Source organism: Crocodylus porosus, unplaced genomic scaffold, assembly GCF_001723895.1.
Source record: "Crocodylus porosus isolate Cpor-Errol unplaced genomic scaffold, CroPor_comp1, whole genome shotgun sequence".
Lineage (NCBI taxonomy): Eukaryota > Metazoa > Chordata > Crocodylia > Crocodylidae > Crocodylus > Crocodylus porosus.
In genome coordinates, this window is record NW_017728931.1 from 82,167,546 (window position 1) to 82,192,954 (window position 25,409).

At 43.3% G+C, this 25,409-nt stretch overlaps 1 protein-coding gene across 1 annotated transcript in view; it reads right to left on the reverse strand.

Annotated features, from left to right (window-relative positions):
• Nucleotides 1-8,376: 8,376 nt before the first annotated feature.
• The window catches only part of HMGA2 (high mobility group AT-hook 2), a 178,714-nt gene continuing 161,681 nt past the window's right edge, over nt 8,377-25,409 (reverse strand). The window contains exon 5 of the mRNA XM_019543279.1: nt 8,377-11,397. Coding sequence (XP_019398824.1) covers nt 11,341-11,397 — 57 coding nt within the window. The 3' untranslated portion in view covers nt 8,377-11,340. The remainder of the gene's footprint in view (nt 11,398-25,409) is intronic.

Below are 25,409 nucleotides of genomic sequence, written 5' to 3' on the forward strand. Positions count from 1 at the left end.
TTACTAGCCACAGCATCACATTGCAGGCTCATGTTCATCTTGTGGTCAATGATGACCCCCAAGTCTCTTTCTTCCATAGTGCTAGCCAGTGTAGCACTGCCAAGACCACAAAAAAATGAGAACCAAAGGATTTGTGAGGCTAATTGGTGATCTAGTCAGAAAACTGGGGAGTGCCATTACATGAGGAAGCAAGGAGCTCTGGTCCTGGCTTTGCTTTACGGCCCAAAGGAACCAAATTCTGTAGCAGCAGTGACCTCTAGTATCTAAAAATGACATTCATTTCTTCTATTGCATTTTTCCCAGCTGATTCTACACAAACCAGATAGCTACTCATTGGTGTTAAATTCAACTGCCATTATAGTTTGAGGATGGGATTTTCATTATGGCTTTCAGGAGTCTTGGTTCTATACCCTGGGCTTTGGTTCCCTTGATATTGTCCAGGGCTTCCAGCTAAGAACCTCCTCTCTCTCCATATAGGCTAGGGAAGGATGACGTTTAAGGTCCAGAGTGAGACAGGCATCAGGGTTACTTTCAGGCACTGTGTATAATGAGATCCTGAGGTGAGGCATTGCCACCAATAGGAAAAAGAAGGTGTTACTGAACCAAAAGTTTTACTGAACCAACTTGATCTATGTGCTTGTGGCAATTTACCATTTTTAGGGGCAGATTGTGCACCTTTATTGAGAAGACTTGGAGAGGATCTGGACTGCATCCCCTAGAGCAGAAATTGCCAGTGTTTTCCAGCCTGGGGGTATAGGCTGGTGCCAGGAGGGCATTAAGACTCACTGCCACTGCTGCTTCTTCCTGTGGCTCAGCTGTAGCATGGTACAGCATGACAAAAGCCTTGCCCCTCCCCCCACAGCTTATACTGGCGCTCATGCCTTCTCTGAGATGTCTGACAGCACTGCAGGAAGAGCTGGCTACTGCCAAAGCCGTGGTTCTACAGATCCCAAGACTCTGCCGGCTGTAGGTTGCCAACCCCTGGTCTAGAGCATCATTAAGCAAACACTGTGTGGGACCAGAGTGAACAGGGGGCATGGGGTGGGGAAGTAGCCTAACTTTGACAGGCAGAAACTGTAAGTGGAAGAGAGAAAGGTTGCAAAATGCAGAATCTTTTATCTTCATTTACAGATCTTTATAAATTTATTTATTGCAGTGGGTTGTGAATGCTGTGGCCAGGACAGAGAACAAACCAGGTGACAGGGGTAAGAGAGAAGCTGACTTCAGAGTGGCTCATCTTAAGCAGCAAAACCTTAAAATCCACCTTAAAACCCACAAAACCGTAGCCGGATTGTGGTAAGTATGGACTCACCAAAGACTCTGAGTTCTTACGTTAATACCTGGACCTGCTTTTTTCAAGCCCCATGTCCCTCAATGTGTTAGATGCCTTGTTTAACCCTCTTGACCTCTCAGCAGTGTCCCCCCCCTCCCTCCCCCCACTTCTCATCCTTTGTATTTGAATTCCCTTCTGTTTAGAGCTTTGCTTTCTGCAGGTCCATTCACAGCATCTGACAAGGGGCAGCCTAAGAAAGCTCCGGGCTCTCAGATGACTGAGTCTCTAAGGGTGCCTATGCATGAGCATGAGGCTACTCGGTGTGCTGGAATTCCAGCATGTCAGAGCAGACCCGATTAACCGTGTCTGCTGGACTGTGGCAATTACTCTGTTCCAGCAGCTTTCTGTGTCTTGTGTATCAGTGTTCTTGCACTTAAAAATGGCGGTGGGCTTGCTTGAATTAAAGCATGTCAAATGAGCTTTATTTCAAGCACCCCAGCTGCCATTTTTAAGCGCGGGGACGTTGATACACAAGATACGGCAGTGCTTTAATTAGATTAGCTCTCAGAGCTGCACTAATTAAAACAACACCCCCTGCCCCCAATCCCTTGGACAGGTGTAAAAGTGCCCTAGGGTTCCACTCTGCCCTGCCTTCTCCCTGACAGAGCAAAAGAATGAGACTAGTGGACTCATGTATGTTAGCTGAATTTCAAAAACTGATGCATGTAACAGTTGCAGGTTCTGCAGCAAAATTCCCAGAGAGATGGGTTGAGGCCCAGATGAAATTCCAGGCTTCTAAACTGTAGAGAAGTGAGAGATGGTTTCCTCTGGCAGAACAAAAATGGAGGCACTTGAAGGAAAATTGGCTTATGATGGCATATGACTCTGGAATTTCACTGGTGTTTGTGCCTGAGATGAATGAACGGAAGCAATCTGAGATGAATACATTTTGAAACTTTGCAAATTTTGCACAAGAGACTGATGCCCCGCAGCCTCCAGCTCTACTATTATATTATTATAGTCCCACTCATTGTAAACACCTTTTAGAACATTCTTTTAACCATGCCCCATAAAACCCTTATCTTACCTGATTACAATAGCTTTAAAGATGGCACTTTGCAGTCTTGGCAGGGATAGATGCCTTCTCCACGTATCTACAGAGTTTATTTGTTTGCAAGTGTTGATTTAAATTTCAGATTTTATAATTTAATAGTCTTAAACTATAGTTTTATGGTAATTGTTCTCCAGTGTAATAAACGTTTACTTATTTTTGGTCTACTCCCTGTACTAAGAATAAAGTGCCTTGAGGGACAATAAGACATGCAAAAAACTAGAACTCTTGGTTCCAAAATGATTCCTTTTATTAGACCAACTGGAAAATGCAATAAAACTGTCCTTTTCTGCAAGCTTTTGGGATCAATATACATTTGAGGGACAATATACATTTAATAATGTTTCTGAATTAAAAGACCCCTATGATAAAAGTCATAATCTTTGATGGTCCAATGTAATAAGATGTAGCTGACAGTCACACACAACTGGATACAACCTTTCTAATGCCAGGACTTCTGCTTTCAAAGTAGTCTTTTTGTACTCATTATTAGTTTTTTGCTAGCCATTTTTGACCCCCCAACCATACCTTAGTTATGTTATTTTTCTCTGATTATTATAATATTATGCTTTAATATAGTGTACAATAAAATCACTTCTGATTCTTTCCAGGTGCTGATAATGGAAAGCTATAACTTTATATGACAGCTCTGTATTTTAGCTATATCTCTGCTTTAAAAAAAGGTGAATATCTTTGAAGGAACCCAGTCCAGTGGCAGGGGAGGCTAAGCCGTACACCCCTAAGGGAGGGAGGATCAAGGCCATCGATACCAAGAAGCAGCAATGGTTGCTGATGGTCTTTGGTGACTACCTCCTGTGGGGCATGGAGGTATCCATCTGCTGGCTTAACCTGTTGGCTTGAGAAGTCAGCTGCCTGCCAGGAGCCCACATCAGAGACATGATGGAAAGGTTGCCCAGACTTCTCTGGCCTTCTGACTACTATCCATGCTGCTCATCCATGTGGGCATTAGTGATAGTACCAGGGACAACCTTGAGCAGATCAAAAGTGACTACAAGGTTCTGGGTGCGAGGATGGAGGGGGTGCGGGGGGGCCAGATGGTGTTCTCATTGATCCTTGCAGTCAAGGGTAAAGACCCAAAGAGAGGCAGATGCATCCTAGAAAATCAACACATGAGTGTAGAAGGTGTCACCAGCAGGACTTTGGGTTCTTTGACCATGGGGTAGTGTTGCAGAAAGATGGCTGGCTGGAAAGATGAATGGATGGATAGGCTCTACTTGATGAAGAGAGGAAAGAGTGTCATGTACAGGCTTCCTAACCAAGTGAGGAGGGCTTTCAGCAAGGTTCACTGGGGATGGGAGACAAAAGCTCATAATGCAAGAAGTATGGGGAACAACTAGGAAGAATCAGAGGACCTAGTATATCAGAATTATGATGTAATTGGGATTATGGAGATGTAATGGGATAGTTCACAAGACTGAAAAATGGTATAGATGGGTGTAGCTTGTTCAGGAAAGATAGGCAGGGGAAAAAGAGAGGAGGCATTTCCTATCTAAGGTGATGTATATCTGTTTGGAGTTGCAGTACAAAGTGGCCTCCTGAAAACCTCTAGGTAAAGGTCAGAGGGGAGAGCAGCTTGGGGGATGTCATTGTGGGGATCTGCTACAGGACTCCAAACCAAGAGAAGAAGGTGGACAAGGCCTTCTTTACACAAGGTTCAGAAGCTTCTAAATTGCAGGACTTCTTTCTCATGGGGGACTTCAAATATTGGAACATTTGCTGGAATTCAAACACAGCAGTGTACAAGCAGTCCAGCAAGTTCCTGGAGTTAGGGATAACTTTTTGATTCTCATGGTAGAGAGGCTAATGGCAGGCAGGGACGGAGATCTCTTCTTGACTTCCTGCTCACAAACAGGGAGGAATTGGTTGAGAACATGAAGGTGAAAGGTAACTTAGGTGACAATGACCATAAAATGATAAGAGTTCAAGATCCTAAGCGGGGAAGGAAGGAGAACACCATAATGACACTGGACTTCAGAAAAGCAAACTTTAACAAACTCAGGGGCCTGGAGAATAGGATCACTTGGGAGGCAAGTCTGAGGCAAAAGGGAGTCCATGACAGCTGGATGTACTTTAAAGTGGCTCTCTCAAAGATGCAGGAAGAAGGGAAAGAGAACAGAAGATCAGCCTGGCTAAACGCAATCTCTTCAACGAATTGAAACTCAAAAAGGAATCATATAAAAAGTGGTCATAGTACTGGGAAACAGTGTAGGGCTATTCCATGGGCATGCAGGGAGAAAATGGGGAAGACTGAGGCACAATTTGAGATGCAGCTGGCAAGGGACATGAAAGGCCATAAAAAGTGATTTTTTAGGTACGTTAAAAGTAAGAGGAAGAACAGAGAAGGTGGATGTATTTAATGCCTTTTTTACCGCAGTTTTCACAAATAGGGGCAGATACTAGCTGATGAGTGTAGTTGGCAGCAGAGATAGGGAAGAAGACAAACATCTCAGAGTAAGGGCAGAACATGTTAGGATTACTTGAGAAGCTAGATACTTTCAAGTTGGTGGCCTGCAAGGCAAGCCTATGAGGAAAAGCTGAAGAACCTGGGCCTCTTTAGCCTAAAGAAGAGAAGGTTGAGAAGGGACTTGATAGCAGCTTACCACTATATCAGAGGAGTGCATCAGGAGCTCTGTGAACAACTGTTCACCAGGGAACCCCTGGGGAAGACCAGGATACTAACTCCTGTAAGGCTGCTTCAGGCTCAATTCCAAGAAAAACTCCTTCACAATCAGGGTGTCCTGACTGGAATAAACTCCCTCCAGACTTGGTGCAGTCACCTACCCTGGAGGTTTTCAAGAGCAGACTAGACAGTCACCTCGCTGGGGTAACCTAACTCCAGTTGTCTTCCTGCCTAGAGAAGGAGTCTGAGGACGCAATGATCTGCAAGGTCTCTTCCAGCCCCTAACAATCTATGAATCTATGAAAGAAGGACCTGGAGGCTTTGGTGGACCACCAACTGTATATGAGTCAAAAATATATTGCAAAAAAAACTAACAGTCTTATAAACTGTTGTATTAACAGGAGTGTCACATACAAATCAAGGACAGTGATTATTCTACTCTAAATCTACATGTACATTTAAACATGCCTAAATTTAATTTGCATTAAGCAATTTAATGGCAGGTGTCCCTGCAGTCCTGCCATATGCCCCTAATGCATTAAAGTGCTTTAACTAATTGTGTCTAAATTTGATGCCTGCATTTGTGGTATGAAATTTAGGCATGATTAGCCTCATTTCACCATTTTTAACGTGAATTAAGGGTGCACAGATGTAGCTTCATGCCTGTAATGTGCATTAATGCATCTTGTATAGACGTGTCCTTTCTTCAGTACCGGAGTACCTGGAATACTGTGTCCAGTTTTGGACCCCACGCTTCAACAAAGATATAGACCATTTGTAAAGAGTCCACAACACAGGGGAACAAAAATGATTGGGGGCCTGGGAGGCAAGAGTTATGAAAAAAGGCTGAAATATCTAGAATTATTTAGGTTGGAGAAGAGAAAACTCAAGGGAGATTTGATAAAAGTCTTCAAGTACTTGAAAGGAAATTATAGAGAGGATGGAGAAAGGCTATTCTCTGTGGCTTCAGGGGATAGGACTAGGAGCAATAGCCTCAAGCTGCACCAAAGGAAATTTAGACTGAAGATTAGGAAGAACTTTCTAATTATAAGAATGGTCAAGCATTGCAACAGACTGCCTAGAGAAGCTGTGGAATCTCCATCCTTGGAAGTTTTTAGGAGGTTAGATTGTCACTTGGCTGGGATGGTTGAGTCAGGGACGATCATGCCTTGAGCAAGGGGCTATAGTGGATGACAGTGTGAAGACCCTTCCAGCCCTCCTTTCTTACGTGCAAATAAAGGCTGAAGAAAAGAGTCTATTATACAGATGTAAAAAAAAGCAGAAACAGGAGAGATTAAAGAAATGCCAAAGATGAGGGGAAAAGATTATCAGGATGGAGAAGAAAATTAAGTAAAAGTTGAAGGGAAATGCTTTTGAAATCTGGTTTTCCACATTGCAAGAAAGGCAACGGCAAGAAGATTAACAGTAAAGTTCACCAGTGAAGACAGAGAAAAAGGCAGAGATTTAGGACAACATACAGGAATGGAGGAATGCAAGGGACAAGAAGGGTCATCAATCCAGTCCACTGCAACTGTAGGCAAACATATAATAATACTAAAGTCCACTGTGGCCCCTGCCATGATAGACTTGCCACCCAATTGCAACATCTGACTGGAATTTTTTAAAAAAGAGGTACTGTAAGAGGTACAACGTAACAGATCAACTAGAAAGATGATATGGATAGGTCCAGGCTTAAAGCAGTAGTGTCTGTATAGACTGTTATTGAGTAGCAGAGCAGGATGGGAGCACCAGAAGAGTAGGGCTACTCACGATGACAACCCATGAAATGCAAAATGGAATACAAATATACAAAAAATAATTTGGCTTTTAAAGTATGGCAGCCACAGTATTTTTTGATAATTTCTGTAAGATAAACACACACGCTGCTGAGCAGATGGAAAGAATACTAATGTTGCTGGTAGCTGTTGTTTCAGAAGCAAGATAGGATCTAGCAACCAGACCTTCCCTCACTTCTTAATAGAGGTAAAGTATGGATCCGCACATAAATATGGAAAGGAAGATGATGGGATTTGTAAAGCAGCTGAATCCAGAGACAGACTAGGAAATGGCCAGAAATTCAATGTAAAGGAATGCTAAGCGGTGGGGGGTTGAAAACTATATTTCATTCTGGTTTCAACTGAACTGACACTTGAACTATGACAAAACAGCATTCTCTTATCTGGTTATAGGAACAAAGGAACTGCCCCACTGGATCAAACTGGTGGTTCAGTCTCTGGTTGCTGAGAGAGATGTTCAGAAGAAAATCTGTAGGGAATCTCAAATTAATTGGTGTGGTATCCATGGATGGGAAAAAGCACTCTAAAAGAAATATCAACCCAGCATCTGTAGCACTAACTTTAAACAATTCCTTAGAAATTTAAGAAAATGATGTCATGGGAACTAAGTGAAAGAATGGAGGTCTGTCACAGTCTTTGTCACATTTGTACTGGGAAGAGCAGAAACCTGGGAGCTGGACCGAAATAGGTCTTGATCCTGAAAGCACCTATTAAGTTTATTTATAGGTGTGCAGTCCCATCATGATATAAACTGTGATAACATTAATGGAAGATGTCTCAAGAAGGAAATGGGGAGTGAGGTGGTTTAGAGGAATGACTTACAGAAAGTTGAGGGGAGTTAAGCACGAAGTCACAGAAGTTCAGTGAGTTGGCTGATCCATTAGGTGGGTGGGTTACAGCTCGAGCATAATAGATAAAATAACAGGAAGAGCTGAGTGATGGCAACCAGAAGGAGGAAGACCACCAGGAAGATTGAAATGTAAAATGGAATGATCCCATAACACTGTGGGATTAGAGAGATTAGATTAGCGATTAAAGGACAAGACGATGCAAACTGCAGTGAATGAAATTGCTCAGATCTGTCTCAGCGCTGAAGTTAGATATATTAGCACTTGTTTTGTGATTGTTTTAGGGTTATTTAACTTACTCAGTAACCTTGATTGACAGACACATATCACAAAGCAATAGGAAGAGTAATGGTTTAGAAGGCCTAGATAAATCAAGTAAGTAAAAAAGTTGTTTGCAAATAGATTAACATGGAGAATGTAGATAACTAAAAATGTGGAGAAATAATAGCTGAGAAATCACGAGAGAGAGACTCAGTTGTAAATGTAAATGTATGGGCCAGTACCACAACCCTCAAAATTCATCATGTGATTTACCACAGCGTTTAAAAGCAAGCCCACTTTTTTCACACACAGCAACGTGTGCACAGTACTTACAATGCTTGGACAAAAATGACTTGCATGCAAACTTTTACAAATTTGGTCCACTGTGACCAAACTTTATTGCCCATTTCATGGAACTGTGACAAAAGTCTAGGAATCAAACAACATGGGGATCACAGAGGCTATTATGTTTATTGTGCTGAACAGACTGTGATAATCCATTAAAGAAACATTTTCAACAAGCAAGCGATTCAAAGTACAATCAAAGACAGCAACTCTATACGAAGAATAAAGCAAAAAAGTTAGAAGACACTCAAGGAGAAAGTAAACTGTAGTTAAACATCTTGAAACTTTTCTCCTGCAAACTTACTCAACTTGCAGAAATAACAGAAAAGTTAAATGTCCAGTCTTATTTAGCAGTGACCAATGACAGCAAAGAACAGTCGTATAAAATTTATCTCCCACAAAAATAAACTATATATATAAAAAATTTTATGATGTTCTCACTGTTTCAATGGCCGCATGCATTTTTTCAGTCTGAAAAATGAGGTAAAGTAGGCCCTAAGAGGTAGTAATGTGTTTTGATTGTACTACAACATATAGAAAATATATGATTAACTTCATCAGAGCTGTAAATCTCTCAGAGCTTGCAGTCTGACCTACATTAATCCACTATGTTTCATCCCTTGAATATTGTGGTTAAAAAACCCAAAACCTAAACAAAAAATAAAAACAGCCCTCCCAAATAACGTCCCCCCAACCTTCTGTTAATTATTCAATTGTTAAAGCCTGATTCAATGTCCTTTTGAAGTCAACCGAAGTTCTCCTGTTGACTTCACTGGATATTGGATTTGGCCCCTAAAATACGAGTATTTCCAACTTAGTTGATTTGAACATGACTAATTTTAATACTCTGATCAGCTCTTTCTCAGCAAATCTCAGCAATGAGCCCTCTGCTGTCTTTTTGAAGAGGTCCATTTTTCCTGATAATTACCTCTTTGGAGAAGCCACTAAGTAGTTATCTTTAGTTGCATTTGGCTCAGTACTAAAGCCATACTGATAGAAGACTTCCTGAGAAACTACCCCTGGCCCAGTTAATAATACAATGGTACAAAGTAGAAGTACTGACTAGGAGAGAAAGAAAGAAAGAAGGAAAAAGAAAACAGAGGAAGGAATAAAAATTTCTACATAAGAAGCATTTAAAATAAATCTGGTTGAAACATATTACAAAATCACATTTGTGTAAAATACATGAAAATACTTGTCAAGCATTTTCTTACAATCTACTAATTTTTTTAAAAAAACACTTATTTGTGATTGCATTATGCAAAAGCTGAGCTTGTTGCTTCCCACCTACAAAGCTTCAAGTTTCTTTGAAGCGGTTTTTTTTTAATACGAAAGTAATTTAAAATGTGTTCATTTCCAACAGTTCTTTTACAAAAATAGTTTTGAATGAGGGATTAGTTGCAGTCCTAACTGTTTAAAATGTCTCAAATGCTTGAAAGTAACAAGTTCAATCCATTTAAAGTCTGGAGGTAGGTCTTTGTCAATTGATTAGTCCATTTCTTTAAACATTTCATTTGAGGTACAAACTTGGACAGTAATATTTAAATGTCATGTAGTGTCACTGAAGAAAATCATCCTTACAAACCTACGAGCAATTCAGTACAAAAATATATTCAAGTTAACAGTACATTACACAGAAGTCTAGCAGAGAATAGGAATAAGTATATTAAAAAGGAGGAAAAAGATGTAGTCATGCTGAAACACATTAAAGATATTGCTCTTAATTGCAATTAAGTATTGAAGTTAGAAATAAAGGGAAAATGCAGATATTCATGATTATCTACCCAATAATATTTTCCTGCATTGTATGTGTATAGCAGCATGTATTTATTAGGCTGTTGACTTAATTGTAAAAATCAGAGGTAGTATTGAATAGTGGGGTAATATTGCATCTGTTGCTAAAAGTGCTGTTTTGAGTGAAAACATGGAGAAATGTCACTGGGGTTAAAACTGCCCAGTGAACCATCCTATGTCAAAGTATATTACTTAAAGTAATATATAAACTCACTTGAGGTACATGGTGTTGGTTCTTACATCAAGACTGATGAGTGATGAGAAGAGATTCATTCCCTTTGATAGACTGATATATGGTAGGTGGAATTAGCTAAAGCTAAACCAATACCTGGGTTATTTTTGATTTGTTCAGGTAAGTTCACAATTCATTTGAGGTACCTTTCTATTACTTGTTTTAAACACTTTAGTTAATAAAACTATGTCTTTACATGGCTTAAGAATATATTGGTGTCAGTCACCTCTATTTTCTAAACAATATCTGGCTCTGTGGAAAGCCAACTCTACCTGAATTCCTACTTTCCTGAAGATGAGGGCTGGGAATTTTGTTTAGTACTGTTTCTGACGATATGTTTGTATTTGTATATATACAACATATCTTTGTCTTTCTTCCCTTTTGCAAAATGAAAGTACCTTTTTCTTGTTGATTTTTTCATTTGCTTATCAGCTGAATTAAGTGAAATATCAGCTTTTAATTTTTCCTGAAATAACAGTAAGTCTAAAAAAATCAAGTACAAGTCTACAAGAAGGTTATAAAAAGAGTATCTATCCCTTATCTTTGGTGTCCTAAACAGGGAGGTTACTAAGCTAGGGAGTGGGTCCTTGGAGGTGATGTAAGGCCTAATGTGTTACACACAAAACCTTTCCTATTCCAATGCCCATTATAATTAATATTTTACAAGTTTCTTGTTTGTATGCAGTGCAGTGAATGACTTAACCTGATTCAAAGCTCTTCTTGACCCATACACCCTTACTTAGCAGCTCAAACAAACTATTAGTAGGTTAAGAAAAAAGAAAACAGTAATTAAAAGTTGCATCATTAATCTGTGTCCCCTTGTGTTACAGCAGTTTTTCACTAAACCTGGGAATGTGAAGGGATTACAAAGGTGATTAATAAAGTCCTTTTTAAGGTTATGTGATTTCCATCCCCCTCCCCCCTCCCCCCAGGCAAAAGTGGAAAGACCATGGCAATAGAAAATAAGTGGTCAAGGCAGTGTCTTCTCCCTTCAAAAGACCCAACTGCTGATGAGGTAGAAATTGAATGGTGTGGTTTTCTAGTCTTCCTCTGCAGATTCTTGTGAGGATGTCTCTTCAGTTTCTTCAGTCTCTTCCTAGAATGAACAAATAAAATATACAATTACCCCTGTTGCTATGCCTTTCAGATATAAAAGCAGATAATGTTGGCACCAAGGACCTTCTTTCAAAGAGTAATTACTTCCCAACACTCTTTACAACCTCTACATTATTCCAAGAGTCCAGGGGAGTGCCTTTCTTTTCAGGAGGGAGGCAAGTTTCTCCAGGGTCCAGCTAGATCTGTGCAGACTGAGAATCTGACCTCTCACCACCAAAAAGGGACAAAAAAAGAAACAAGAGCTCTGGGACCTTGTTCCTCCACCCCTTTTTAAAGGGAAAAGGGGGCCGCTGATCACATCAATTCATTTTTGGCTCTCTCTCCAAGTTGCCTTCCAGTTTTCCCACTTTTAATCCCATGTTGATATTATGTCAAACTGGAAGAGGAGAAACTAAATAAAAATGCAGAAAATGGAAGGGGTTTTGAATTTGAACTCCACAGTAATTATTTGTTGTATTGTGTTTTGAAGTGTATTGATTATAGCCTCACGTTTCTCATGACAAAGGCAAGTCAGCTAGGTGTGAAACAGGAAAGAGCAGCATCTCCTCTAAAACTAGAACCACCTCTTGTTTCAGATAATCTCTAAAAAGAAAGACAAGGAGGAAAATCTTCTTGGCTGAAAGTTGCTACTTCCAACTTTTTTAATAAGGTGCAATTTCTTTCCTCTAACTTGACGTTTTTAAAAGATCAAGAAGAGAATTTGAGTGGATTTTTCTCAGCTGCTGTGTAAAGAAAAGATATGTTAAATCATTTGGTCTTAGTACTAAAATGTGCATGTAAAAATGCCACTGTGTTGAGATGCAGTATCTGAAAAGTAGACTAGCTCCGCACAGGAAATTTGACATAAACTCAGACAGAGTCCCCGCTTCACATGACCTGCCCTTTACTACTCTATCCCCTGGCTTTGACGTTTGCCTTTAGCAGGCCAGTTCTGTCTGCAATCTTCCTGATGCTGCTTATTTAACAAATGTGCAGTACCTTTCAGGACATGGGTGGTAAAACTGGAGACAATAAACATCTTTGATAAAAGGGCTGTTAGTGAGAAGTTGATTTTTATCAAATGCTGCATATCATCTTGTACGACAGCATATGAAAAAGATCTAGAAAGAATAGGTAAACATTTACCCCTACAGCAAACTGAAACCTTTTAAGAATGACCAGCTTAAAACAGCTTATAACAGTCTTCATACTTTAATAGATTTGATTTTCCACATGGCTTCATTTTGTCTGGGTGGCTAACTGACACAATTTATAACTCTCTTCCTTTCCCAGGCTGCTACAGTACACTATTCAGTAAGGCATGCCTTAAAGCTTGCCTGCGTTATATGACCAAACTTCCATTCATTAGTGTTTGAAACACCTCAGCTGTGAAGGGCTCCTAAATGCTACCATGTGTGACAGTGCTGCACCAGCGCGGCATCGAGAAAAAAAACCCACTAGGCTTTAATCACAGGCCACTGCTTACTGCAATCTATTGTCAAAAGTTTTCAAACATCCAAAAAAAAAAAAGGCTGGAAAAAAGCTTTAAATCTAGGGAATAAACATAAGTACAAATGAATAGATGACAGCTTAAAAAAATATAACCACAGCAGCATCTAGCCATGAGATTTCACACTGGTTTTGTTTAGTCTGCTCTTGGTTATGTAGGAAATGTGGAAAGCATGAAGCGACCCCCTTCATGCCCATCCTCAGTTAAACCATGGGCCTCAAATATTTAAGCCAATAGGTTTATACCTCTTGACTAGGAAACAGGCCATGACCCTAGGATACCCTCTGGAGGACCAGCCACAAAGAAAGATGTAGCACGATCAAAGCCATGGGCAAACAAAAGTGAGCAAAGTCAAGTGTCAACTGCCCTCTGACCTTGCCTTTTCAATTAATATTTAAATTCCAGAAAGGCATCAAGCTATCATGCAGATCCACAATTTTCTTCCTCACAATAACTCACATCCAGCTGTAATATGGACTATATTTAAATGATTGCTACGAAAATAATCATAGAATTGCAAATGCTTAGGTGAATTTTACTTCATCTCACACAGCCTTCAGGGAACTGAATCTTTTTAATGCTTTATCAAATCACATTAATATACAATGCCTTTTTTCCCAGCTCATCCTCCCAGCCACACAGAAGGACACTAGTGGCTGTTGCAACATTTCTGGCTAGGAGAAAACAGGCATTTGAAGATATCTAATGAACAGGCATTTGGGCGGCATGAACCTAGTGCCAGAAGTTGTGTAAAACAGATTATTTTGAACCTCTGCACATTCCCAGTTCATCAAGATCTACGAAGAGCAACTGCTTTGCTCAATGCCACAGTGACTATTCAGCTAAAAATGATGACCTTAGGTTCTGTTTTCTTTACTTAAAATAACAGTCATAGGTATGCTTTTTTAAATACTATTTTCCATTGACTTTGAAGTTGTTTCAGCTTTGACATTTAATTAGCGATGACATAAAGATCAGCCATGAAATCTTTTTTTAAAAGCACAGGTAAGGGACAGTAGTCAGTTTCTTGACTTTTCTAGAATGCCATTCTACATAGCCCACAGTCAAGCTACTTTACCATTTGCATCATTTTATTGACTAGTTGGGAATATATTGTAAGCTTAGGAAGGGGGACCCAAGGTGGAAGCTACTAGAGAATGTGTTTATGGAAGCAAATGTTTCAGGGACAGATTAAGAGACTTTATCATGGGGAAAGGCATATTTTGTCCTACTATTTCTAACTCTTGTGCTTTTGCCATTATTGCTTAATTGTTGAGGTTAGCAAAGCTGCATTCCTAAATTTGCTTTGATCTCAAAGAAGAGTCTTTTGTGAAGCATGGCAAAAATGGGAAAGCTGTTGGACTTCGGAGGGGAGCAAAATGAATTGCAGAATGAAAGCCATCTTTTGTCAAGCCATTCCTTCTTGGCAAACTGAAGAATAAAACACTTAGTCAGAAGTTAGTGTTGAAAAGTGATGTTTGTAAAGAGCATAATCAGTAATTTCCATATTTTCTCACATATTAAATACATAAGACATGCACTTTGTTTTTGGAAGACAGAAGGTAGAAAAAAAAGATTTTTTCAGAGTCATGGCTGATTGTGTGACAGAGTAAGTCCTTCCAGAAACGTAAGAGTGATCAGAAAGCCTGGCATCCCAAGAACCAGTGTGAATGAGGCAGCAGGAACTTCCTGGTGTGGCATGACAGCAGTACAGCTAGTCCCCAGACCCTTGCAAGAGCAGCAGCAAGACTTACTTCTTTACTGTAAGTAAGTCTTTATATAAAATTCCCATAAATAATACAGTGTTGCTTCCACACCACAAGCCTCATCAAGATACAACATACTGCATATGCTGTTGCTTGCTCACTCTTAGCCAGCTCAGTGGCTCTTAAGCCCAAAGCTAGTGCCTCACCAGCAGCGGTGAGGAGGTTAACACTGGATTCCACCCCCGCTGTTTTCTGCTCCAGGGAGAAGCAACAACTATTTTGGCAGCTATTTAAATACAGTGTCTACATGCTTCTTTTCATCCCTCTTCCTATTCCAGCAAAGAAAAATCAGCTGAAGAGATGCACCCCAATTTTGGAGGGCTGAAAAGCTGCACATGGCATGTGAGTAAATATAGTATTACTTACTGGCTTACTTAATCATTGCTGATATGCTTGATATGTCTTGACATGACTGCTACTCTGGGAAACCCAAAAGTAGGTTCATAATAAAGCATCACTTCAGTGAAGAAAGCGCTTTTACTGAAGTAACTAAGCAGTTTGTACCCCATGAAAAAAGTTAGTTTTCAGCTGAGATTTGAAAGGAGAATGGGCAGATGAGGCAGAGACTAGAATTTCAAAGAGCTAAAACTGACAGATATGGCTAAAAAATTAGTGTTCTAAAACAGTGGTTTTCAACAGGGGTGCACTAATAGGGATTTTTTGGGCCGATACCGATGGCCAATTTTTAATGAGCCATATTGGCTGATACCGATCTGATTGCCAATATGCAGCTGGGCAGCTTGGAGAGCAGTGTCCAGCTGGTAAGTCTGTTGGGGGGGGGGCAGATCAAGGCCCCTGCAGTGAGGGAGGGAGTGGGGCTGGGGCAGGTGCTGCACATCCAGGGCAGGGCATGGGGTGGAACTGTGAGCGGCTCATCTGGAGGGTGTGGGGGGGGGCGGAGAGATCTGCACGCGGGACAATGGTGAGCTGCTGCTGTGAGCTGGGGCCAGCACCAGGCTCTTCTGGGGCTGGGGAGGGGAGTTGGGCCAGGGATGCATTCAGGGCAGCGGTGGCACTGGGAGAGGAGGTACAGGGGGAGGGGGGCTCCCAAAATTTGCTGTAGCTCTTTCCCAGTGCCGCTGCTGCCAGACCTGTGCACAGCCTGGCTCAGCCCCCAGCCGGGCAAAGCCTGACACTGTCCCCAGCCCCAGCCCACAGCTGCAGCCTACCCTCACCCTGCATGCAGATTGGGGGCATATGCCCCCCCATGCCCTTCCAGGGTGTGCACAGTGCCAGGAGCTGCCACCTCCTCCCTGTGCCCCCTGGATGAGCCACTTGCAGCTCCATCCTGTGCCCTGCCCTGGCAAGAAACCACTTTTCACAGATGAGGCTATGAACTGCACTTCATCAACCTCCTAGGTACACAAATTCATGGACTCAATATAGACATTGGAATTCTGACACCCTACAACACGCTAGACATCTGACTCCCCAGGTACCTCTCTATTTTTACCTGCTACATCCCCCCTTCCCCATACCCAACCCCAGCCTGTCCCTCACCCCCTGATGCCTCCATTTCCATTTTCACTGATTGATTTTCTTGCTGCATTGCATGCTAGCCTCTGGCTTCTTTACTATTCCTTCCATCCAGGAACAGCACACACACACCAACTGCAGGTTTTCCCCAGCCAGGACTGTGTGTGTGTATGTGGTGGCTGGAAGTTATGGTGCCTCCTACCAGGAGTTTCACCAGGGAGATCCTTGGTCCTGGCATTTGCTGGGGCTGCCGCGCTGCCAGCAGTCCCACCTCCCAAGTCTGGCAGAGTGCATTTTTAGTGGTCATGCCCAGGACCTGGGGCCTCCTCCTTCCCCATAGTCCCAGCTCATACCTCCAAGTTCATCCTGGCATGGGAGTTCAGCAGGGACATGTTCTTCCCTTGCTGGCTGGCTGGTGATGACTGCCACCTCCAGCTCTGAGAGTGGGGCATTAAATGGTTCGGAAACCAGAAACCAAAAGGAAATAGGTGCGGACAGAGTGAAGAGGATGGCACTCACTCTGTCTGAACCTGGAGCTTGGGGAACCCCAGCAGCAGGAGGTTCACCTTGAGGAACATCAGTTGCTCCACCAAACCAGGATCCAAGGAGGTGCAGTGGGGCATCACTACATCACCAGCAATGTTGAACACCCTCTCGCTTGGAACACTGGTCTGGGGACAGGACAGGTGTTCCCAGGCAACTGTGGCTACATCTGGCTGTGACTTACGCAGTAGGCCAAGGGGTTGCACAGCAGAGGCTCCACATCCTCCGTGAGATAGACAGCCACCAAGGCCTGAGCATTACCTGCCTGATGGTGGGGTCTGGTACCTCTGGACTTACCATGGAAGCCATGCCCTTGGCCCATACTGGCAGCATCTGTGGTGGAGGAGGAAACTGGCTGGCAGATGGTATGCTACTATAGTATGAAGTTTAGCAGAGATTGCAAAACCTACCCAAGAAGCTGGGTAAACACTCATGAAGTCAGTCTGTGCTGAACTCCATGCTTTCACAGTTTAACGCTGTGGAATTCTGACACACTACAACTTGCTGGACATCTGACTCCCCAGGTACCACTTTTACCTGCTACACTCCCTTCTCCCCTACCCTCCCTCCCTCACCCCCTGATGCCTCCATTTAATGTTTAATAGAGTTTAATGCTAGCTCCAATATGTCTCCTTGTGCTGCAGTGCCTATAGCATAGCTATGCCCTCAAGACATTTCCCACCTTAATCGCTTTATCAGTTGATCTGTGCCACAGAGTAAGGTGTACTGTGAAGCTATACCATCCTTAGGGAAGCATTAGGAGGCACTCTCCAGAATGTCCTAACACACAGAAAATGAACAGCTACACCTTATGGCCAGTGTCCCTTTGGTGGCTGGTCACATCAGCTGGCTTATTACGCATGCCCCTTTATTGGTGCTGACATCCTTACAGCAGGGGTGTCATACTGGTTTGGATTCTAGGCCAGCTCTGAACCATGGGGCTCCTTGTGGGCTGGACATTGATCCACCTCTAGTGGTACGGTGAGCAGTGTCAGGGAGCTGTGGAGTTAACACAGCTGTCACTTACCATCCACCACCGAAACATCCCCAGCAAGGCTCTGAACCACAATGGGTCCCTCCCCTAAATTCCTGGTCCCTGCAGGAGCCCTGTGGGCCAGATGACATGGCTCCATGGACCATTTGGTTGACATTCCTGCTGTAGGGGAATTTGGACGGACACTTCCTCAGGCTTCACAAGGTTTGTCTACACTGCATGTTCATTCTTAGCCTATATTTGGCTAACACAGGTCAAAGAGTGAAGATACAGTGTCACAGATTTCAGTGCAGGCTGGCTGCCAGGTCCCCTGGTAGCCTGTGCTGAAGTTCATGCTGTCACATGTCATGCCGTTTTACCCACAATAGCTAGATTAATGCTAGGACAGAGAAACCTACCCATGCTGTAGTCATACCTTTGTTCGCTGTACACCCTTCTCCAGCCCGCCACAGTGCAGGGGCTGCAATTCTGCCTGGCTGTCAGGCAGACTGCAACAATAAGAGTGGCAGGCATCAAGCACAGGCATCCTGATAAAAGAATAACCTTACTTCCTAGCTACAGTTACATGGCATGGGCCAGGAATGTCTAAAGTTTAACATTTGCCATATGGCAGGAAGCAATACCATCACAGCCTCAGGTAGCTAATGCTATATCTCCTCCTGCCCTCAACCCTTCTCTGGTTTTGGAAATCAAATATGTATACTGTATTTTCTTCCATATAACACATACCTTTTCCCAAAAAATCAGCCCCCCAAAATGGGGTACATGTATTAAATGGGGAAGCTGATTTTTTTCTTCCCAGGATAGAGGTACCCTGCTTTGATTGTTGCACTATAGTATAGCAACTGTGGCATTAGTTTTCAGGTTGAGGGAATCACTTGTCTTAATAGCCTGCTGTTCTTCACTCCACAGGTATTAACAATTGTCTCTCCATTTTAATGGTCTTGATGTTTTACTAATCAATCTTTCTTAGGGAAATGTTGCCTGTTAATCGCTCCAAATCTCTCTCTTCCTATTACACAGCCTAGGAGACCCTTTAGTTCTTTTCAAAATCATAGCTCCACCAAGGGAGGCTAGTTTTCAGCAGCAGCCAGGCTTTCATCTTTAGTTAAGCAGGGAGGTGGTTGGGGGAAAGTGTGTGTGTGTGGGGGAGTTGTCATCTGAAGATTAGGCTGTGTCCTTGCTGTATGCAAAATAACTTTGTAAAAATCTTTCCCCCACTCCCTTTCATTCTCCCTTTCAAAAACAAGTTGTGTATTAGATTTTGGGGCATACATAAAAATATGGTATGCTAGAATATCAATAAGAACCACTGACTAATTCAACCAACTTTTGTATTTACAGGAATGTCTTTTCCAAATGAAGGTAAGTGATTTTTCTATTCTGTTTGACACAGGTGAGGCCTGGAGTACTATATCCAGTCTTGGGCCACATGGTTGTTTGATGGCTATAAGGGACAGGACTAAAAGCAATGGCTTCCAGCTGGAGCACAGGAAATTAAGGGTGGAGAATCGGAAGAACCTTCTGACTATGAGTATGGTCAAGCATTATGGTCACTTGGCTAGACAAAGCTTTGGTTGGGATGATCTAATTGGGGATGGTCCTGCTTTGAGCAGGTGGTTGTACTAGATGACTTCCTGAGGTCCCTGCCAACCCTAACTTTATATGGTTGGACAGACTACTTAGAGAAGTTGTGGAACTTCCATCCCTGGAAATTTTCAAGAATAGGTTGGATAGATACTTGGCTGGAATGGTTTAGTCAGAGACAGTCCTGCCATGAGCAGGAGGCTGGATAATGAAGTCACTTCCAGCCCTACTTCACTAGGATCATAATAAAACACAGGAATAGAAACATCTAGAGTAGGGTATGAACATCTGTCATATCTGAGGTCCCAGGCCTTTTTAAACACATGGCTGTTTCTTGTTCTTAGTTCTCTTCCTTCTGCAGTGTCTTGTTCACCTGCAGGCTCCATTTCTTGCTTCTTGTGTTTGTCTCTGCAAATAACTGGGTGATCCTTATGATCTTGTATAAGTACTGTCCATAGCTTTTGTGAGAGGCAGGGGGATATCCTAAAGCACCAATGAACCTGTGTACAGCTTGGTTGCCTTTCTTCTTTACCTCTTTTAGGACTCACCCTGGAAGTTTGTTTTAACACAAAACTTTGGTGCTTCTGGAATAACTGTTCATTTGAATCCTGTATTCCTTCCCATTTGCAAAAAACAATAGTTTGGAATGTTTATCATAGTATGGTATTTCTTGTGCTCCAGTGTCGTGGGGTAAAGTTATTTTATAGACACTTCAAGATTAATTGGCTTTGTCTCAAAAAGCTTGTTAGATTTTGGAACTTGAGTTTTTCACCTTCTGCCCATACATTTCTGAACTGTCAATCTGAAGAAAAATTTGAAAGAATTACTGAAATATTCTAGCAGTGCTAAGTCTTCATCCCTTGAATATGCCATGGCTTTTGTTTTAAATCATCTTATTTGCTATTTGCATATATTTTTCTGACTGTGCATCGGAAAAGTCTTAGAGGATGTGCTTGAAGTGATATGTCAAAGAAAAGTGCTGACATGAACAGCTTACACACTGTAGACCTTTGTCTCTTGTTAACTCATCTGGAATTCCATGGTGTGCAAAATCATATTGTAGCAGGAATCACAAAGGCCTGTGGCTCCTGTTACATCTGTAGAGGGGAAGTGTAGTAGCTTCAGTGTGCACCCATTTAAAAATCAGGTAAAATGTATTTTTTAAATGCTTAACACAATAAAGTTACTGTAGAATACTGCCTCTTATGGTGTTAATAAATAATCAAATTAGCATACCCAGAAACATACCAAAGGTAGGGAGAGCCTGAGGGAAATGTCTATGGCTGATCTAAGGTGACTATATATCACATAATTTCCTTGATTTGGCATACATGGAGAGTACCTTGCTTCTTGGGAGTAATTCTGGGGTGAGCACAGAAGGGGTGAAGAGAAGACCAAGGGCTTTTGTCTATACCAAGACAATGGTATGTCAAAGTGAACAAAAGAGACACAGAGTTTTTAAATATTTAAGTTTTTTTTAAAGTAGAAAGACATTCTATTTTGCCTTGTGATATGGCCCAAATCATGCTAAGATATCAAAATGCCTTACTCAGCCACATTTTTACCCTTCCTGACAGTTGCACCAGCTCAAAAGTGATTCACAACTGCCCTAGAACATTTTAGAATTAGGAAACCCTTTGTTATTCAAGGCACCCTTCGGAAAATGCAAGCTCTTAGTTTTCATTCGTTTTTCGATGATAAATAAAATAATAGAGCAATTTTTCTGTTGCCAGGAACTTAGAAGGTCAGAATGTTTCCAGCACTTTGGATTCTTATTTTAAATCTCTGAGTTTATTTTATGAATCATGTTTGCACACCTAACAGTGCTTTGACACTTTGTAAAGACAAAAGCCCTTAGTCTTCTCTTCACCCCTTCTGTGCTCACCCCAGAATTACTCCCAACATTATGTGGCACCCCAGGGCACCCTTGACAGAATTTCAAGGCACCCTTGTTGAGAATTACTGCTTAAGGGCATAGACTCATAGAAAAGTAGGGCTGGAACAGATCTCAGGAGATCATTTAGTTCAGTGGTGCCCAAACTTACAGCCCTACAGACCAGATGAATGGTGCAGGATCAGTATGTGGGGTCAGTGTAATCCAGAGTGCCAGATCAGGCTGCACCCTGGCCTGACCCTTCATGCCTGGATCCGGCCTCACACGTCAACTTGACCCCATGTGCCCAAATCCATTTACTTGCCACCCTGACTCTGCACTCCCAGATCCAACTCCGGAATGAACCTGCCCACTGATTCATGCCCATGCCAATGTGACCTAACACACTGGACCCCATTATCTGGGCCACATGGCTCCCCACAGGCTACATGACACAGCTCTGTGGGTCAGATCTGGCCCCATGGCTGGAGTTTGAGTGCCGCTGATCTAATTCAACCCCTAATCATACCTATCTAAACTACCAAAGAGGCAACCAGATCAGGTGAGAGTGAAATAAAATGGTAAAGAAAATAAGGAACTATTCCTACTGGTTCATGGTTGAGTCAAGAGTGTGACCTTATACAACCTAGTGGTAGACCAGCAAACTCCAAGCATCTTTGTTTTTGAGACTTTAAACATTTTGAGGCAGGGACTATAATTTACATTTGCAAACTGCACAGTGAAATGGGGCCCAGACCCATGGCTCCTGAGTGAAAGAGCAATATAATAGCAACAACTGTAACAGAAGAAGAAATTCTTGGATGAGAAAGGCAAAATTCTGTTACCCTTTGTGCAGCTTTCCAGGTGTGTAAATTGCCTTTTTGGCACTTAGGTACAGACTGCAATTCTACTGATCCTGCAGCATGGATACATAAGCATGCACACAAAAAGCTACATGTGAATACACCTGAGTATAAATCCCAGAAGAAGCTAGGAAGAAGAACATTTTCTTGTGTTTTAGCTCCAAGAGCTGAGTGGTTAAGGCACTCAGAGAGAAAGCAAGAGACACAAGTTGTATCCCCCTGCCCCCTTTGCACACAGTGAATTTGAACTTCAGACTCTCCCACATGCCAGCATAATACCTTAAACATCGTGTTATGGAACAGATTTCATGCTAACCCTACTCTAGCATTTTTTTGGAAGCTGAGTCACCACTTTGCGTTTAACAGCCGCTGGATAAAAATGGGTGGATAACAGTGGGGAAGTTTCTGTCCCATTGGGTAGGAGTCAAAGTTAGAACCCAGGGCATGCTCCCTGCCAGAACAGCAACCATCTCCCCACCTCCTATGCTTCCTTCTCTTCCTTTTGGTCCCATACATTTCCCTCTCTTGGCTGTCCAGGGCACCAGCTTCAAAAGGAGAGCTGGAGAAAGAATGGGCTAATGCCTAACCCAGGAGTGAGCTAATGCCTAACTCAGGGGTAGGCAATTATTTGGACTGGAGGACCACTTAGGGAGGCTTGGTGAGCTGTAGCAGGCTGGGTCAGCTACCCTTCCTCAGCCACAACAGCTCACCAAAACTCCCTAAGTGGTCTGGGGGTGTTGGATGGAGAAGGTGGGTGGGGTCTCCACTGGCAGGGTGTGTTTGGCCAGGCACATGGGATGGGGTTGCGGGTGGGCTGGAAGTGGCATTCAGGAGTGGGATGGGTGGGTAGGATTGGAGCTGGGATTTTGGGGGTGGGGCTAGGGCAGATCCATTCCCTGCATGGCCCTCTTCTGACACCACCCTGTGATTTCAGCCCTGGTCCCAGCCACCCTGTTCTCGGACAACACTCCCTGCCCTCCCACAGCCCCCTATGCACCCAGCTGAGTGCTCCCTGCCCACAGAGGTCCCAGACCGGTCTCCAAGGAGATGCCACCCACCCACTGCATTTGGTGTCCCCAGCAGTGCGTGCAGGGCTGGCAGGCCAGGGTGCCTGGGCAGTGGGACCAAGGGTGGTGCCAACATTAGTGGCAACAGCCTGAAGGATCTGCTGCTGCTGGGAAGCAGAGTCCAGCCACTGAACTGCCACAGCCTCACCGCCTGCCTGTAGGTGTTGACATCAGCTGCATGCACCACAGCCCAGGCTGCCTCCTGTGCCTGGGCCAGGCAGGGCGAAGGGACCCACTGTGGGCCAGATAAAATCCTTTGGTGGGCTGTGCCCACCCCTGGTCTAACTGATGGCTTGGCTATTACACCACTGTCCTAAGAAACTGAAGAGAGGCAGTTTCAAGTCTCCTATGAGCAAGTGGGGCCTAGAACCCAGGGACTTAGGGTTAGGCCTCTTTCAGTGTTAGTTGTGGGGTTTTGTCTGGCTATATTATGACTTCCATGTCCACAATGGATGCCAATGTGTATATCTGCTGACCACTGTGTAGCTGATTGCACCCAGTCAATATAAATGCACATGTCCTCACTGCAGAGGATGGCAAACTGTGCAGAAGTGCCAACAATGTGTGAATGGAAAGCATGAATGACTGGTGCTTCCCACAACTGGGGGAGGCACCATGGTGGTGAACAGTGGGCGAAGACCACCCACCGCTGGCGGTGGCGAGTGAGGACTGCCCGCAGCTGCTACCGGTGATGTCGGCAGTGGGGGGAGGGGATTAGGTGCAGGTGGCAACCGCCCACAGAAGCTGGCAGTGGCTTCAGCACATGGCCAATCTCAGGGGGGACACATGCCCCCCCCCATGCCATCCCTACGTGTTGCCTATTACTGGAAGTGGGTTTTACTCTAAGGCCAGGGACCTTTCAGAAAGCAACACTGATGGGCACCTCTAAAATACTAAGAAAGGTGATGATATCCTCAATTCACTTGGTCCAGATTCGACATGTATATGTGAGATGAATAAATATTATCATCACCACTCAGCCCCGCCTTTACCAATTATGTCATAGTGTTTAGGTATATGCAGTACACTGACAAGCTGCAGGTCTCAGCATAGAGTTTTGTCCTTTGTAGTAATGAAGACTGAAAGGTTCAGAATCATTGAATCAAAGGAAGTTAGGATAGGAAGAGACCTCAGGAGGTCATCTAGTTCAATCCCCTACTCAAAGCAGGACCATCCCCAACTAGATTATTCCAGCCAATGCTGTCTAGCCAGGTTTTAAAAACCTCTAAGGATGGAGATTCCATCACTTCGCTATGTAACTTGTTCCAGTGTTTTACCACCCTCCTAGTGAGCAAGTTTTTCCTAATATCCAACCTAAACTTCCCTTGCTGTTACTTGAAATCACTGCTCCTTGTTCTGTCATCTGCCACCACTGAGAACAGTCCAGCTCCATCCTCTTTTGAACCAACCTGCAGGTAGTGGAAGGCTGCTATTAAGTCCCCTCTCAGTCTCCCCTTCTCTAGACTAAATAAGCCCAGTTCCCTCAGCCTTTCCTCATAAGTCATGTCACCCAGCTCCCAAACCATTTTTGTTGCCTGCTGCTGGGGCTCTCTCCAATTTGTCCACATCCTTTCTGCAGTGGGGGCCCCAAAACTGAACACAGTACTCCAGATATGGCCACACCAATGCTGAATAGAGGGGAAGAATGACTTCTCTTGAACTACTGGCCACCCACCTGTGCAGTATGCTATTAGCCTTCTTGACAACAAGGGAACACCGCTGGCTCATGTTCGGCTTACTGTCCACTGCAACCCCAACATTCTTCTGCAGAGCTGCTGCCAAGCCAGTCAGCCCCAGCTTGTACTGGTGCATGGGATTGTTCTTTCCTAAGTGCAGGACTTCTCACTTGTCCTTGTTGAACCCCATGAGAGAAATGTTCCTTCCCACATAGATAGAAATGACATCATTCAAATTTCCCCTGAAAAATCCATGTGTGAAACAGCCCAGGTATCTGTACATCAGTAAAGTCAGTTGTACAGAAATCTGCTTTTTAGAAGGGGTGAGATGCAACATTATAATAAAGGGGGCAATGTGGTAGTCCACAGTGAAGATAATTGCTGAAAACCCAGCCTTCTATCTTAGAAGGTTTTCTCTTCTATCCTGCCAGTGAGTGGACGAGGTAGACAGCATGAAACATGCATCGCGGAGACCAACTGGGGGCTACAGGAATGGTGCTTCGAGGAGGGCTTTGGCTTCCTCAGCCATGACCGGCACATCACAACAAGAGACATGCTGGGATGGGACGGGCTCCACCTTTCCCCTAAAGGTAAGCATGTGTTCTCTTCTAGGTTGGCAGACCTCCTCTGGTGGGCTTTAGACTAGGCTCGTCGGGGG